Source organism: Artemia franciscana, chromosome 18 (genome assembly GCF_032884065.1).
Source record: "Artemia franciscana chromosome 18, ASM3288406v1, whole genome shotgun sequence".
Classification (NCBI taxonomy): domain Eukaryota; kingdom Metazoa; phylum Arthropoda; class Branchiopoda; order Anostraca; family Artemiidae; genus Artemia; species Artemia franciscana.
Genome location: NC_088880.1, coordinates 13,218,335 through 13,237,251, shown reverse-complemented (window position 1 = coordinate 13,237,251; position 18,917 = coordinate 13,218,335). Strand labels below are relative to the sequence as shown.

Below are 18,917 nucleotides of genomic sequence, written 5' to 3'. Positions count from 1 at the left end.
ATGAAAAAACAAACTACTATGGTAATATAAATGGAAAGTTTCTTCTTTTTTTTTGCAAAGATAAAAACAATAGCTTAAGATATTTACCGAGATTCTCCAAAAGAACTTATTTTAATGCTGTAGCATTAATGTGTATTTACGTTTATTTTAAATAAGTAAAATCTATCAACTGAAACTAATGTAAGTGAAAATACAAACTACTATGGTGATATAAAGTGAAGTATACTTCTATTTTTATTTTGCAAAGATAAAAACAAGGTCTAAGATATTTACCGAGCTTCGCCAAAAGAGCTTGTTATAAAAGAATTTATTGTAAGATTAATGGTACAGCATTTGAATAAGTTCTTTTGTAAAAGTTCGATAAATATCTTAGGTTTTTGTTTTTATCGTTGCAAAGAAAAAAAAATAGAAGAAAATTTACGTTTATATTACCATAGTAGTTTGTTTTTTCATTGACATTAGTTTTGGTCACTATACTTTACTTATTTAAAATAAAGGTAAATACTACTACAGCATTCGAATAAGTTCTTTTGGAGAAGGTCGGTAAATATCTTAGGTTTTTGTTTTTATCGTTGCAAAATAGAAATAGAAGAAAATTTACGTTTATATTACCATAGTAGTTTGTTTTTTGTTTTTATCGTTGCAAAATAGAAATAGAAGAAAATTTACGTTTATATAAACCATAATAGTTTGTTTTTTCACTGACATTAGTCTCAGTTACTATACTTTACTAATTTAAAATAAAGGTAAATACTGCCACAGCATTCGAATAAGTTCTTTTAGAGAAGCTCGGTAAATATCCTAGGTTTTTGTTTTTATCGTTGCAAAATAAAAATGGAAGAAAATTTACGTTTATATTAGGATAGTAGTTTGTTTTTCACTGACATCAGTTTCAGCTGCTATATTTTATTTATTATAAAAGAAGATAAATACAGTTCACATAAATGCCGTAGTGTTCGAATAAATTTCTTGGAGAAGGTCGGTATATACTTAGGTTTTTGTTTATATTTTTTGCAAAGTAAAAAATAAAAAATGGTATCCTGGCTATTGCCAATTTGTTTGTTATTATTATTATTATTCTACTGCCAATCGTCATAGCTATCATATTTTTCCCTTAAAAAAAATATTTAAGGTTATAGTTGATGCCATAAACTACGACTAAGTATTTTGAGAAATTTGACGAGTATTATAGGTTTTTCTTTGGCACAGCAGAAAATACAAAATTAGTTCCTTGCAATTACCATAACCGTTTTTATCATTTTTAGAACTATTTTCTTTCGAGAAATATTTTAATTGTCATGACTCTTCTCTTTTATACAGTTGAAAAAAAAAAGAAAAGAAAAAACTATTTTCTGGCTAGTACATTTTTTTTAATTTGTTTTTTTCCTTTAAATTGGTCCTAGTCTTCCTGCAAATTATCATCATTGTTGTTTTGGCCATTTTATCCTGATCAGTATTTTTTCTCATTTACAATTTTGCTTTACTTTTACAGCTTGTTAGTTCTGATATGCAGTTCATTTAACTCTAAATTAATTTAAATTTCTTTTCAATAGGAAACTTCTGCATTTTTTGTTTGTCTTTAGAATATTTGGGGAAAAAAAATATCTGCCTGTGTGTTCGTCTGTGTTGGTAATTTCTAGCTAATCACTAATCTTCATCTCCGAAATCAGTCATGGCACGTTATATAGCATCACCTGCAGGCTAGCCGATATTTTTTGTTTTAAGTCAGTAGGTTTCATATGGCTGGAGAATCGATTTTAAATTTTCTGGGGATTTTTTTTGGGGGGAGGGGAGGGGAATAAGGGTGTTCCACATTTTTGTTGGGCGAAGGGGGTAAAATATTTTCATGTTGTCCTCCCAAGAAAATATATTGAAAATATATAATAAATGTTGTTCAGAGTGGGATAATAATGAATATTCAAAAATTTGGGAAGAATAAAGACCAAAATTATTAAAGCTTTTGTTACATGTTCGTAGTAGGTGAGTAGGGTCAAGTTTTCTTTCAAGTGCTTATCCGTCTTATTTACTAAAGTAGAAAAAACTTTTTTTCGCTGAATAATTACCATTAAACATTATAAATTGTATTTCGTGATTTGAATGACTATCAATCTAACTTTTACTTACGAAGGAGGCTCTCAGCCAAACATTCACAATAAATAATTCTTTTTCTTCAAGGTCACCGAGCTAATTTATGTACATAGTAAACTTATGATCGTCGATGACAACACTGTTATTTGTGGCTCTGCCAACATTAATGACAGAAGCTTAATAGGAAAAAGAGACTCAGAAATTGCTGTTATTTTTCAAGTAAGTAATTTATCTGGTTTCTTTTAGACTGCATCGTCCTATCGAAAGCGTGAGGCTGGATCTCTCATATGCATAATGTTTAGGATAACCGAAATATTTGATTTCAATCTTTTTGTGTTGGGTTATTTTCTCGAGAATTTAAACTTTAAAAAGGAATGCAAAAAGGACAGAGCATAGCTGAATCTTTGTTTTTACGTAAAGCTGATGTTAATATGTTTAGCAGCGTTTGAAACATGGACAATGCCCTGTGTTATGCTCAAGCTAAATCTGCATTAAGAGGGGGCTGATACTCCACGGCATCTTATATTGCATAATTATTCCATAAATGACAAGTATTCCTCCAAAAGATGGGACGTTTGTGGATTAATTGTCCCCCTTTCCCCTGCTTCATATTACCTGAAGGAGCTCTTCCAGAATAATTTGGGTCTAGTGATAAGCTTTTTAAGCCCTCATACCTGTTTTAAGCTTCAGTTTTATCTGGGTATATACTGAAATAATGTCTATCCAAGCCATGACTAACCTCTCATACCTTCCATGGCCTTGTATTTATTTTGACAATTGGCTGCACTATTTTTTTTTTATCGGCCTACTTTGACAATTGTTTAATGGATATGTATTATTTTGCTTTTATATACTTATTTTTTAGCTAATTCTAGATCATAAAAATGTATTTCGCTCTATAAATTGAATGCTCTCTTGCAAATGACAGTAATCTATAGATAAAGACACCTCGGAGGAGTATTGAAAATATAATTCTTCGGAGAATGTTTTTACTTTTTGTAAAAAAGAGTGAGATACATCCTTTTTGGGTATGATAATATTTATTTCAAATAAGTTGTAATAAAATTAAGAAAATGTCAATATTTATTATTACCAAGCAACGAAAAAGCATTTACCTACACATCAGACTATTCAGAACGACAATTGCAAGAATATCGAAAATATAATAAAATCAAAGGAGATTCTTATTCATACCCAATTCATCGGTGTATGAATCAAAGTGTGTTTATTTAATGTGTTTGTGTGAATCATTCGTTTATTTAAGTAATAATATCTGTGGGCATACCAAATATGTTGAAGAGGGGTAGATTGTTGTAACTGTGAGTGAATTTATGTCTTTGATTTGATTTGAAAGATTAGTGAATACGAAGGTCCCTATGGATAAGTATGGAAAATGTTGAAAATTCTAGAGCTGTAGGAATTGTGTTTTTGATCTGAACGTCCAAAATATTTGAATTTTCTCTGTCGACAGCATGTCAACATTTATGTCGTTTTTTAACGACATAAAACTCTGTTGTAGAGGTTTTAAGCACCAATGTAGAAAAATGTGGTATCTTACTTTTTCCACAGGAAAAGGATCACATATTTAGTTTGATTTGTTGTTGTTTCTTTTTTCCCAAGGTTGATCGTATCGAACCATGGGTCTTAGCAACCCCTCGCTCTTTTTGGTAAAGTTTGATTTTCTATCCTGATTTTTTAAAAACGACTGCTGAAACCCAAGGGCCGTTGAAGAAGAGGCAACCCCCTCGTATACGGAATAATGTATGCTCGTTTATGTTTTAATATTGCTCCTTATTTTTAGCTGAAAAGCTCGTTTTTTTGTATTTAAAGTATATCTTAATTTGGTTAGACATTGTGCATTTTCCTGCTAATTGTAAGTATTTTCAAATAACAACCCGAATTGATATTTTAAACCAAAATCTGAAAATACAGTACGGGTCTATTTTTAAAGTTCCTTAAGCTATTCAAAAAAACTGTGTTTTGTTGGCCCCGAGGCCACAAAAACAAAACTTAACATGGTCGCCACTTGGGAAGTTTTAGACGAAGTGATGACCCATCTGAGAAAGGGGGGTCAAATTCAAAACTTGTGGTTAATAAAAGACCATTTTTTTTTCCACTAAGACGGTTTTTTTGTGTATTGAAGATACAAAAAGGCAATATTTAGTAACAAAAGTTACAGTTGCTAACTGCTCCAGGGACTGAAAAAAGGGATTTGAGAAGAAATATTTGGCACCATCAATATTGATATCAATATCAATATCATTGATAGAAATATCAATATTTAGTATCAAAAGTTGCAGTTGCTAACTGCTCCAGGGACTGAAAAAAGGGATTTGAGAAGAAATACATGTGTATTTGAAAGCTCTATTCATCTACAGAATCACATAAGATTCCAAAAAAAACAGATTAAACTATTATATTCGACAGACGGAGCCTAAGAGTTTGTTTGCTATAAATCTTTTATTGACAGAACAATCTATAATGACGGCTTTAGAATTGCCGAGGCTGAAATATGCAAATAAAGCGCTTGATGTCTATTCTGTCGACATTGCTGTCGAAGCACAGCGTTGAATTTAACGAGGCTAAGAGGGGTGAAATTTCTCAGCCTTTTGGGGGGATAGGTCATAAGTAACTCGAAACTTGGGTAAAGCAAAAGACTAAGAAAGGCTAAACAAGATTCAATTAAAAAAAATTATTCATCTTAAACATAAACCTACAGTGATGTACATTAAAAAATTTTGGTTTAAGAGCAAAACCTTGAAAGTCAAGTCGAGAGAAAGTCTTACTTATTAAAATTCAGGATAAAACTTCAGAGTAAACAATCTCTTTTATGTTTTCGATTCTAGGCAGTATTATCGTTCTTCTTTTTTTACTTGGCATAAATTTAACATAATACTATCCCTCAGGAGCACCAAATCACAAAAATGCAGGAACGGGGGGGGGTAGGATCGTTTTATTCTTTTTAATGAAAATACAAAAAAAGGTACTCTTCATAGTCTAAGGCGGAAAATTTTGTGTTTTTTTATTCTTTAAATGAAACTACCAAAATCGAGGTTTTTATTAACCAGGGTGGAATCTAGGGGTTTTATTGCCCTGCCTTATGCTATCGGCACCACTGATATGCCTTCACTTTAAATACTTCTTACCAAATAGTTTTGGAAAACAGGTAAGATCAGAATGTAACTGAATCTTGTTTTTTCTTATTCGTTTTTTTATTTTTATATTTTTCTATATAGTTCATCCGACATTCACTTCATACTCGCAAATAATAATTAGGAATGGAACGGCTTCTGTGAAGACATTTGCAAAGAAAGAATTTTGAGAAACAGAATTATGTTCTAATCCCCAAAAGTAAATAGACCATCCTGCAAATCTAGGTAGCTTATCCGGGCGTGTATCATTTACATTGCGGGAAAATGGTCTATATTTAGATTTTTTTCTCTTTTTTTTAATTGGTTATATATTTATTTCGTGATGTTAAATCGATGGAAATAAAGAAAAAAATATTACGGTGCTCTTAACTCAAAAATTAGGTGTAGACTTCAAAAGGTTTCTTTTAAGCTCTAACCAGTCACTACTGTCACTATCACTGCTCAGTCACTATCTACTGTCACTATTAGTCACTATCACTACTGTGTACAAATATAGTTTTATCTGTAGTTTACTTTTTTTTTTCTTTTCTTTTTCTTTTTTTTTGATCGTAGCTGTAACTGAGAATTTCTCCTGTGGCAAGCATTGCGAAAATACAAAAAAAAAAAAAAATGAATTTTCAGACTATGTTTTTTCAAACTTTTGTGAAAGGGAGTCCTTTTGACAACGTTAAAAAGTTCACTCCCTTTCCCGTGCATAAGCACGGATAGTAGTCTCTATTGTATTTATTTCGTTTTCCTTCTATAAGAGCCGTTGTCCAAGCAATTTTAGCAGGAAGGCTTGACTGTTTATAAGATCTTTACAATACCCATCAATTTTATTTTTTTTTAAAGTACAGGCTTGAAATATATGTAATATCTATTCATTGCTGACTTATATCTGCAAGGAGGAACTAGATTCTCCCAACTCCTTTCCCTCCCCCTTCTTTTGCCTGACTGTATCAATATCATTTGCCTTCAATGAAGGAATTTTTTATTCGGGCTTGAAAGTATGCTATATATGAGACTTGAACCCTCAGCCTTTTGAAAACTAGGGCAGTGTGTTAAACGAAACTTGATTACACACACAAAAAGTGTGACATCAGTCTTCATGTAACTCAATCCTCGTTTAGCTTAACTACGTACAACTCAATCCTCGTTCAACTCAATCCCATTCAGCTTAACCCCATGCAACTTAACTCAACCCCAGTGCAATTCAACCCTCATTTAACTCAATGGCCATTCAATTCCACCCTTTTTTATTTTATTTTTTTTAAGAAGAAGAAGAAGTTTATCATTCAATACAATACAATACAAAATACAATTCAAAATGGAATTACATTACACTTATTCCCCCTCGAAAGGCTCCATGGCCAGGGATACAAGGGGGATAATGCAATTTAACTCCAGTTAGTTCAAGCCCTGTGACAGAGTAGGTTAAATGAGTTGAGTTGAATGGGGATTGAGATGCATGGAGGTTCAGTTAAACGGATTTGAGTGGCGTGTGGTTGAATTGAATGGTAGTTGAGTTGTCGGAAGGTCGAGATACACGCATATCCATCACAGATAACCTAGATATTTGAAGCCCAATTGATACATGCTCCTAATAAACTTTTTACTCAATTTAACCCTGCCGCTCATAAAAGCTTTAAAAAATTTTAATTCTTAAGCGTCCAAGGTAAGTCCATAGTATGCAGATGGCTAATAGTTAATTAAATTCTTATAGTTAACATTATTTTTTCATATAACATGGTCCCTAAATTTACAGTATTTGATGTTCTCCAAATCAAATAAGATATTCAGACAATATGATTTTTTAGACATTCTAATCGAAAATTATAATCTTTGTACAATAACTGAAAATGAAAATATTTGGAACTATTAGAATCATTTTCATGCAAATGACCCGTTTTACTGTCTTGACGAGTGTTTGTGTCTATGTAATTTTATTCGAGTTCATATTAGTCTAACATTCAGTTACATTCTTAGAAATATATTAAAGAAATTTGGTGTGATATTTGGCATTTAAGAATTATGGTTTAAATGTCATGTTTGTTATTATAATTTTATACTTTTTGATATGACATATTGTATTATTATTCATTGGATTAATAATTTGTTGCGCTCTAATTTATAGAGTTGTTTTTTGTCAACTTTATTTGCAAGCCCTTTCTTTTCCAGGACTTGGACTTTGAGCCCTCACTAATGGACGGAAAGCCGTACGATTGCGGTCGGTTTGCTGGCTCATTGAGGAAGTATCTTTTTCGAGAGCACTTAGGACTTTTGGGACAAGCTGACCCTTTCGATTTATACGACCCTGTTTGTGATGATTTCTACAAAGGGGTTTGGATAAAAGCTGCATCTTTAAATACCAAAATTTATGAAGAGGTATCTTATCATTTTAATCTTATTGGTGATGTTGCTCCTCCCATAACAAAAGGGTGTACCCTTGAATTTTAGTTGTTTCTTTAATCATTTAAAATTCGAATAAAAATAAATCTGTAAAAAGGTACGGTCGACAGCTGAATTGGTCGGCGTCAGTCAAGTGTACGCTATGATAATATAAGGGGAACTTTTCTTTTATTTTTATTTAATAAAGATAAAAACAATAGCCTAAGATATTTACCGAGATTCTCCAAAAGAACTTATTTTAATGCTGTAGCATTAATGTGTATTTACATTTATTTTAAATAAATAAAGATTTAATTAAATAAAGGCAACTTTACTGCTTTTTTTTGTTTTTTATAGATAAAAACAAAAACCCAAGGTATTTACCGAGCTTCTCCAAAAGAACTTTTAAAGGCATTGGTCGGCGTCTAAAGGCAGTATGCTATTTAAATAAAAGTAGTACATTGTAGATTAATGAATTAGCATTACCTAGTTGTCTGACACATAGGAAATATTTTTTATAAATTGCGAAGCACTTATTTTGTTCCTATTAACGTTTATATTTTACTTCTTTAGTTTCATCAAAAAGCTGATCAAAAAACTAGAAAAATTAATCATTATTAACGGCCATAAGGCCATTGCAACCAATTTGTTTTTGAAGGAATGGGGAAAAAGCTAATGAAATTAGGGATATTGGAAGGACTGACATAGACAGAGATCTATCAAAATAATTTTTCTAGTATCTATCTTATTTCCAAAAACATGGTTGAATTAAGTCCTTTTATTTTGGTTACGACAGTTTTCAAACCGTAACAGTGCCAATGAAACTTAAGCTAAGGTTTTTTAAGACTCTATATTAAGTTAAGAATAAAATTAAGAGTTCCAGGTTTCTACGTTCACAATTCCACCATATAAGGGGGGGGGGGTCAATGGCATTCGTTTTAATTCCTTACAGAATTTATATTCAGATGCTTTTGCCCTTTTTTGAAGTTTCTTCAGCAGTCCTTCAGGTCAAACTGTGCAGATAGAAACTTTCCTCTCTTCTAGTTTGCAGATGGACGTGTGCCAATAGTGTTTCGTCAATATAATCCTGATAAGGTAGAGCATAGATGACAGCAAATAATTTCTATATACAGATCGGGCAGTTCATAAAGTCTTCAGTGCATATATTTGTATTTTTAAATTGAAAAAATCATAGATTCTTTGCATTTTAGATTCCTTCCCCTTTTCTTTACAGCAATTTTCTAGATGTAAAAACAATTTAAACTCGCAGAATTGAAAAGGAACAAACTAGACACAAACACAAGGAGAATTTAGGCCTGTGGCTAAAGCCTACAAAACACTGTTTAGTATTTAAACGCAATATAAAAAGAATGCCCATAATTCGGAAAATGATATTAAAACATGGTTATATTTTGAAAAATGGTTAAATATAGCCAATATATTTTGAGACGTCGTCTGTATTCTCGTCACGTTAGACACTATTCATGGCGCGTTTTTTATGCATGTTCGTATTCTAGGTGTATACCAGGACTTCTTAAACTATGGGTTGCGACACCATTTGGGGTTGCGTAGCAAAATTATGGTGTCGCGAGCGATAAAAATACAACTTAACAAAAAATGTTTTTTACTGTTAAAATATTGTTATAAAGAAAAATAACAATCATCGTAGATAAATATATAATAAAATCTTCCGATTCGGAAAGACTGTTTACACCAACATTTCTATTCCGATCATCATAATCATTATAAATTTACTGTAAATCAGAAGATGTTACAGAAATTTATAAAAAATGTAGATTTATTTTTGTCAGTCTCTTAAAACTGAAATAATCCTGATAAATATTATCAACAAAATTTCTAATTGTTTCAAAGCGTTTCAATTTCTAAGTGGTGTCAAAATTTCAAACTATATAAACATTTCGTGTTATTTTCATTTTAGCCATTGTATGATTGTGAACGAAGTGCATGTTATTCCGAATTAGTCAGTTTAACCCTTTCGCGACCGACGGGACCTTACAGTCCCGGCATGTAAACATTCTTTGGGTGCTTCTTAATTGATTGATAGCACCAGAATTGAACGATGTGCTTCAGGATGCTGTTTAGGTCATAAATTTTACTAACAGCCATGCCCTTAACAGTCGCTTATTTTCAAATCTCCGTAAGGATACGGATTCCAACTACACAGCTTTGTTATTACATGCAGAAGTAAGATGGTTGTCAAGAGGTCAAAGTTTAAAAAGATTATTGTTATTAAAGGACGAGATCGAAATATTTTTAACTGAACGAAAATGTGAATTTGCTGCTTTTTTTCAAAATGACTTGTGGCTATCCAAGCTGTGTTATTTGTCAGATATTTTTGTGAGGTTAAACTATTTTAAGTTGTCTCTTCAAGGAAAAAATTGCGATATATTTACTTCAAACGATAAAATTGAAAATTTTATTAAAAAGATCAGCATTTGGAAAAGCAGGGTAGAAAAAAAATTGTTCGAAATGTTTTCCAGTGTCGACAATTTTGTATGTGTCGACATATGCATATGTATATTGTTACCTAATAAACATATCATTAAAAATTATTAATTTATTTTTCTTTTATATTTGTTGGGGTCGTTAAGAAACTAGCAATCATAAATGGGGTCGGGAATTACAAAAGTTTAAGAAACCCTGGTGTACACCAATAATATATACACCATATACACCAATATATTTTGAGACGTCATCTGTATACTCGTCACGCTAGACACTATTCATGGCGCGTTTTTATGTATGTTCGTATTATTGGTATATACCAATAATGTATAAACCATATACACCAATATATTTTGAGACGTCATGTGTATTCTCGTCTCGTTAGACAATATTCACGGCACGTTTTTGATGTGTGTTCGTATTATTGGTATACACCAATAATATATACACCATATACGCCAATATATTTTGAGACGCCATCTGTATTCTCGTCACGTTAGACACTATTCATGGTGCATTTTTTGTGTATGTTCGTATTATTGGTACACACCAATAATGTATAAACCATATACACCAATATATTTTGAGACGTCATCCGTATTTTCATCTCATTAGACACTATTCATGGCACGTTTTGATGTACGTTCATCATTGAGATTTTACAAAAAGACTTTTTTCTTAGCATTCATTGTAATATGGCATTATTAGCCGGCTTAGCCAATTGGATGTCCCGTTTCCATTTATCTTAAATTTAGTAGTTAACAACAAGAGTGTTTGAACAATTCTTATGAATTATATAGGAAATACAAAGCAGTTAAAGATCGTTTGATAATTATTACCTTGTTATGCCTATGGCAGGAGGCCAGAGCCAGTCGCTGGACATATAGAGTTGGTATTAGTTATTATTTTCTAGTATGTATTTTAATAGTTTACTTTAGTAGTCTTTTTTTTTGTTGATTTTTGTACTTTAGTAGTTCTCTTATGTATTTTTCTGTAGTTTGCGAAACACCATGTATTCGTTTACTCATGTAGTAAAATCATATCAATCATGGCATTATTAGGTAATAACTTATGGAATTGAATCACTGGCGTAATTTTGTCAAAAATCCGAGGGGGGAGGGAGCGTTGTTACCCATTTTCCCAAAATCCAGTGAAAATGACAGTAGCAACAGAAAAATTAGTCATATAATAAAAAAAAAGATAACGATATACTGCAGAAAACTGACCCGGTTATGTGGATGCTTGAATTTTGCAGGCTTTTCTTATTTTTGACAAGATTGTCGGGGGAAACCAATTTTCAGCTGGGAAGGGGGGGGGGAACTGGTGCTTGGAGGGAGGGTAAACTGAGGTCTAAGAGTGATAGTTGCCCCCCTCTTGTCCCATAGCAAATTACGCCTCTGAAATCAACCGAATTAACGTACTTAGTGTGATTACTAAATGAAATTATTCTTTACATACTTACAATAATAAATTTGGCTGACTTTTTATTTATAAAAGTGATTCGGTGTTAAAAATTGGCTACCATAGAGTGACACGATTTCAAATATTTTGGATCTGAAGGAGAGTTTCATCACCTAATGTGCTGTGCTGCTAATTCATTTTACAAATTTTATTTTTTCTGCTGTTTGACACTGTATTGTTGCTCTTTTGTTTTAGGTAGTTTCATTAAAACTGGGTAGCGGAAAAAGCGAAAAAGGGTAACAGAAACCAACCTTTTAGAAATGACAAAAATAGTGGTTCTAGGTATTCTGCCGCCCGGTTTACTGCTAACCAGTTTTACAACTTCTTCTACCTAGAATTCTTTTTTTTTGATGATTTTGTGTTTTTATTCTTGTGTTTTCTGCTTTTTGATTTTTTTACTACCAAGTAAAATCAGGATCAATTGTATTCATTGAGGCTGGATATTTTTTGTTTTTAATCTGAAATTCATCATGCTGATTGCAAAGATCACGCTAAATTTCTACAAATAGTAAAATAGTATCTGTGAAGTCGCTCTAAGACAGCTCCACTTGGCCACTAAAAATTAGAGCCTTAATTGGTAAAGCGGACTACAGAATTTCTTTTTGTTTTTGCTTTGCCGTTAAATTACCGAAAAGTATGCATTCTTATTAAAGTTTAATTACAAAATTTATTTGATTTATTTTTATTTAACAATCAAAATTGGCCATTAGATATGACTTTTCATTGAGGGGTAAGGGTCAAATATAACGTATTAAAAATATGTACCTACCATAGAAATTGATTATATATAAAAAGATTTTTCTGCGTTTCTATTTCTTGTGGATGCGTATCGCAATATATCGCAATATAATCTTTGAACCACACATATATGCGATATAAAATAACAAAAAAAAATCTGCACCGAAAATTGGTGAATAACAGAAAAATAACGTCAGGCGGAGGTGAACAGCCTGGGCTGCCAACCATAGTGAAAAAAGTAAGGTCATATCGGAGGGATACGACAAAAGGCCGCTCGAGCTGTTTTCTTGTAGTCGGTTTTAGTATATTCAAAATTTCTACAAAAATTTATTGAACTGAGGCCATAAGTACGAATCTCATGGTGGTAACTCGTGCCCAACGTTAAAGCTTCAAGGAGTATTTTGTTGAAAGTGATTGTCCATGTTAGATGTAGGGTTGTGATTTTTGCTGTAACGATGTTTTTGAAAGCCAGTTTTTGATCTAGAACATATTCAAAATGTATATATTTAAAAAAACAGAGATCTTGCTGGTCAAATGGTATGTATATTTAACATCCATTGTTGTAATTTGTTTTTATTTGTTTATTATTTGTTTGTAATTTGTTTATGACCAGGTATAAATTTTTCCTGAAACAAACCGAACTTAAGTGACTCTAACTCTAAAGTCAACAGGTTGTTTTCAAAAGGGATAGAGCTCAATTGGCACTCCCAGGTTTCAGTTTTTAGATATTTCCTGAATTTAAATTTATCTTATCACAGCTGATGTTATAGCTATGTAATCGAGAGGAGTAGAGCAGATATTTATGAAAAGTCAAGGATTAATTTTTTTTTATTTTAGGTTTTTAACTGCTTACCGGCAGATCGAGTTACAACATTTTCTGAAGTCAAATTGTATCAAAGTCTAGTTGCGCTGAGTATCCGAAACCCAGAGGAAGCAGAGGAAAAACTCAAACAAGTGAAGGTAGGTCTTGGTTAGTGACTTTTGGTTGCATATATCTCTGGCTACATTCTTTTTTGGTTGCATATCTTTGGCTAAAGACTTTTTGGTTGCATATCTTTGGTTACAGACTTTTATAAATCACCAAAATGATGCCTACTACGTTTTCTTTTCTGCTCGGCTCTCGTATAACGTCTGTATTTCTGGTTTTTTTTTTCAGCTTTTTATTTCTGATAATTTGCGCGAATTACAAAATTGATTTGGAAAATCTTGAAATTTCGAAGACAATGACTAAATGGGGGAAGTGTCGGAGTAATCCAAATTATTCGTCCCTTGGAACTGATCTTGTCTGATGTCAATGCTTAAATGCTTGGTGTCTAACTGACTGGTTCCGTTGGCCAAATGAAAACCAGCTGTAAGTTGTGTTTGGTTTGTCATAGATGAGTTTGTCTCGCCTAGCAGACCGGTTTGGATTAGTTCCTCCTTTTAGACACTTGCGTTGGCAATTACGCAATATTCTTAGTAAAAATTTGCAATTCGCAGCTAAATGCTGAAAAGAATGCTCATTTTAATTTAAAGAAACGAATTCTTTGCGACTTACAAACAAACGCTGTTTTTAGTTACATCATCAGTAATGATGTTAATGAAAATGAGACATTTTAGATTGGTGCCCCGTCGCTGCAAAAGGGTCAGTGAGAAAAAAAAGATGACCGGTGCTTGGATTCAAACTACTACTACTATTAACTTTCCTCAGCACTAAGAAGCCTTAGATGAACGCGGCTACGGAACCTTCTCCGTCCCATTCTATCAGAAGCATCCCTCTTTACACCCTCCTAGGGAGTTCCCGTTTCCCTTGCATCTTTCTTTACGATATCCTCCCACCCCAACTGCGGATGACCTGCTTTCCTTTTAGCCCTAGACGGTTGGCTAAAAAGTACAGTCTTTGGCAATCTATTATCATTCATCCACAGAATGTGCCCTAGCATTCTCAACCTTTCTCTCATTATAGCCCTAGAAAGCGGGATTGAACCACAGTTTTCGTTCAGCCTACTTTTTGAAATAAGTTCGTCCTGTCGGGTGGCCGAAACCATCTGTAGTCAGTTTCTCCGTGAAACATCTAGCAAATCTTCTAATTTTTCCGGAGCGCCCATACTTAAGAACTGTTTTTGACCACTTATTGTGAATTTAAGCGTCATCTGTATTTAAACCTGTTTGCTTTGTCAGAATATAGAGAGCAGTATATGCATGAATTTTCCCATAATGTTTGGCCAAAAATTTGTTTGAGTGCGTGCTAGATGACACTACTCAATAATGATGATTGATCTTTTCCTTTTTACGTTCCAAAACACTAGACGAAAAAAAAAATTCCTACATTTTTTGTCTATTAGTAGAGAAAGAACACAAATGTTAGCCTCTTCTGTATTAAATGACCATATAAGGGGTTGAATTTGAAGTTATGAGTACATTCAACAACATCTTTATTAGATATATTCCATGCCGGTTTGACCACTGGTTTGACACACAAAACACAATATGCTTGAAAAACCCAACCAGTAGGCTACACAATTACTAAATTAAACAACTAAACCAAATCATATCTGAAATAAATACAAATAAAGAACAATTAAAAAAGAGATATTAATAGTAATTACCCAATAATAAATTCAAAAAATTGTTAATAACAGAAAAAAGACCAAAAATACTTAGATAATCCTTTCTCGTTACCCAGTCCCACACTCACCAACAGCCCGCAAGGAGAAGCTTCTTTACCGATTTTTAAATTATGGCACACATTCCGGATTGAGTCTTCCTGAATTGAGGTATTCCAGACCACCGGACTCGTGTGCTTTTCCTCATGGTTAGAACAAAATGAACTTCGTGACTCACTTACCAGGTCTTCAGAATTCATCGTGGCATATCCGTGATAAAATAAATTAAAACGAAAGAAACTATTAAAAATATACGGCGCGAAACCATTCTAACTCTGAAACACAAAAATTCTAATTTGAAAAATCTTTAATTTGACCAATATTCTAATTTTAAGTTTTCTAAAAATTGACTGTATGCTTAAAACATCTTTATCATAGTTACCAATTAACCTCATTTTATTTCTAACCTCAATATATATACATATATATATATATATATATATATATATATATATATATATATATATATATATATATATATATATATATATATATACCCTGATGCATAGGTTCGGGAGGTCTTAGTTTTTTCTAAGTCCTTAGTTTTCTCTCTGTGTCTCCTCTTGAAAATATTACGCACAGTTCGGTTAATTCGCGGTAGTCATCTCTTACAAAATCTTTGTCTAATTCTGCCTTAAAAAATATTAACAAAGCTTGAATATCTGTCTCGGCCACGCGTGCTGTTACGAAATTAAGAGATGGTTCGATGTTACTAGAATTGATGTTTTTCCAATTTTCTCTGAACTTTTTGAACATCGGAATATCTGGGCTTGTAGGAATTTCCTTAATCATGGTTTCAAAGATAGCTTTTAGGACTGATGCATTCACAAGATGACTATAGGCGAAAAGCAGCAATTCTCTTCCTTAAGTTTGCTCCAAAATAGCACAAGTTCTATTGAAACGGCCAGTATTGGAAGCCTTTGAGATAGCATAGCTTGATGCTTTCCAGAAGAACTTTCTAGTTTCGGCACTGCAAGAAACTTTTCTCTACCGTGAAACGAAGCAATAAATGGCAAGCGTTCTTCTTTTGAACCTCGTAGGTAATTATCCCAATGGACATTGACTTCGTCGGGTACATTGTTTTGGAAGTCAGATTTGATTGTTTCTGCCCTTGATTTTTCAGTTTCAGTACGAATTCGCTGAATTGATGATTTGTTAATGGGAAATCATCGCTGCTCTGACCAAGTGGTTCTACGCCTGTATTATAAACGGAGTCTCAAATGCTTAACTGGCAACGATCTAAAGCTATAACTAGTCTAGGTGTAATGAGACTCTTTCTACCTCTTTTTGAACTTTGATTATGGCAGGGAACGTCCAGTAAGCTGAGTTCAGAATTCAAGATCTGTTCTTTGTCTGGATCTTATAGACTATCTAAGTTATTTGTGATGGAAGTAGAGGCAACAGCTATTGATCCTCTGTCTTACAATCCTTTCATCTTCTTTCAATCGTCGTTGTCTAGGTCTTTCCTCTTTTTCCGCCAATTTTTTATCTATACCGCCTAAGCATTCCGGTCGACCTGGCTCTCTCTGTTTCATTAAAAATAATTTATCGTTCTCTATTTTCATTCTCTCCAAAACATCAGCATGTGCAATATAAACAAATTATCAAGATCAATTTTGAAATTGTTTTCATGCTTCTGAACGCAACCTGAGTTTTCTTAGAATTTTTTTTGGCAACTCTCCCCAAACATGATATATATCAACAAGTTTTTTTTTCGCAGTTACGAAATTACCTTTTTGGAATGCACGTATGAAATGACAAATAAAAAATGTAGTTACAAGTCACTGCGCAGTACTTACGCAACTTGTATGGACAAGTTTAAATCACAAGTCGGCACGGGTTATCGTTTATAAATGGAACTAATATATTTTTTTTTTCTAGACAATATAGGGTTATTACGAAACTTTTAAGTTTTAACTCTAAGTTTAAAACATTTAACTCTAAATTTAAGGGACACCCTAATTTATATATATATATATATATATATATATATATATATATATATATATATATATATATATATATATATATATATATATATATATATATATATATATATATTTATATATTAGGGACACCCTATATATATATATATATATATATATATATATATATATATATATATATATATATATATATATATATATATATATATATATATATATATATATATATATATATATACATATACTAGCTGTTGGGGTGGCGCTTCGCGCCACCCCAACACCTAGTTGGTGGGGGCGCTTTGCGCCCCCCCAAGCCCCCCCGCGCGCGTAAGTCGTTACGCGCCATATTAGTTACGCGCCATTGTAGTTGTGTCCCTATGTCCCACCTGTGAATATAGATAGATATATATATATATATGTTTTTAACTACGTAAAACTTGCGAATATACAACATTCTTTGCTGTCCCATTGTCTGTGCATATAAATAGATTGTCAGGTTTACCGACTCTTGAACATGCAACATATAATGGACCATGGGAAAACAATCCGTATTCAGATCTATACCTCATGATTCTAATGATTGCCCTTGAGCTTTGTTGATGGTGATTGCTAATCGACGATTCCCTGTGTCGCCGTCGTCATTTATATATCCCCGTGTGCCCCCCGGTGTCCCGGTCGTCATTTATATTCCATGTGTTCCGGTCGTCATTTATGTCCCGGTGTCCCAGTCTGTGAATTCTCTTTGAGGGTCCCGGGCGTCATAGATATTCCTTGTGTCCCGGTGTCCCGGTCGTCATTCGTGTCCCGGTGTCCCAGTCTGTATATACATTCGTTTTTGAATTGGTCTTTTTTTTTAGGTTTTAGTTTTTAGGTTTAAAAACTAAAAAAAGGTAAAAAACTAAAAAAACTAAAAACTAAAAAAAACTAAAAAAAAGGAAAAAACTGAAAAATAAGCTAAAATAAAGGTAAAAACCAATAAAAAACTAAAAAAAAACTGAAAAAACTAAAAAAAGGCAAAAACTACAAAAAAAAATAAAAACTAATAAAAAAAGTAAAAAAGCTAAAAAACTAAAAAAAACTAAAAAAACTAAAAAAACTAAAAAAAGGTAAAAAACTAAAAAAAATAAAAAATAAAAAAAAACTAAAAAAAGGAAAAAACTGAAAAATAAGCTAAAATAAAGGTAAAAACCAATAAAAAACTAAAAAGAAAAAAAGGAAAAAACTAAAAAAAATTTTCATCTAAAAAACTAAAAAAAACTAAAAAAGGTAAAAACTAAAAGAACTAAAAAAGAAAAAAATAAATGACGACACTCAAAGAGAAAGCGACCAGGACAAAAGGAATGTTCGATTAGCAATCAACAAAGCACCGGGACACAGGGAGTATAAATGACGACCAGGATATAAGTAAAAAAAAAAAAACTAACAAAACTAAAAAGAAGGTAAAAACTACAAAAAAAACTAAAAAGAAAAAAACTAAAAAAAGGCAAAAACTACAAAAAAAACTAAAAACTAATAAAAAAGCTAAAAAACTAAAAAAACTAAAAAAAAGGCAAAAACTACAAAAAAAACTAAAAACTAATAAAAAAAATAAAAAAGCTAAAAAACTAAAAAAACTAAAAAAACTAAAAAAAGGTAAAAACTAAAAAAACTAAAAACTAAAAAAAACTAAAAAAAAAGGAAAAAACTGAAAAATAAGCTAAAATAAAGGTAAAAACCAATAAAAAACTAAAAAAAAAAACTGAAAAAACTAAAAAAAGGCAAAAACTACAAAAAAAACTAAAAACTAATAAAAAAAGTAAAAAAGTTAAAAAACTAAAAAAAATAAAAAAACTAAAAAAAGGTAAAAAACTAAAAAAAATAAAAAATAAAAAAAAACTAAAAAAAAGGAAAAAACTGAAAAATAAGCTAAAATAAAGGTAAAAACCAATAAAAAACTAAAAAGAAAAAAAGGAAAAAACTAAAAAAAATTTTCATCTAAAAAACTAAAAAAAAACTAAAAAAGGTAAAAACTAAAAGAACTAAAAAAGAAAAAAATAAATGACGACATTCAAAGA

The 18,917-nt window shown here is 31.9% G+C and overlaps 1 protein-coding gene and 1 long non-coding RNA gene across 2 annotated transcripts in view; one reads left to right on the top strand and one right to left on the bottom strand.

Annotated features, from left to right (window-relative positions):
* LOC136038640 (uncharacterized) overlaps positions 1 to 18,917 on the bottom strand; it is a 133,527-nt gene that overhangs the window by 61,559 nt on the left and 53,051 nt on the right. The window lies entirely within an intron of this gene.
* Positions 1 to 18,917, top strand: part of LOC136038636 (phospholipase D1-like) — a gene marked incomplete in the record, with an annotated part of 372,020 nt that overhangs the window by 344,825 nt on the left and 8,278 nt on the right. The window contains 3 exon segments of the mRNA XM_065721881.1: positions 2,176 to 2,307; positions 7,398 to 7,604; positions 13,110 to 13,232. Coding sequence (XP_065577953.1) covers positions 2,176 to 2,307; positions 7,398 to 7,604; positions 13,110 to 13,232 — 462 coding nt within the window.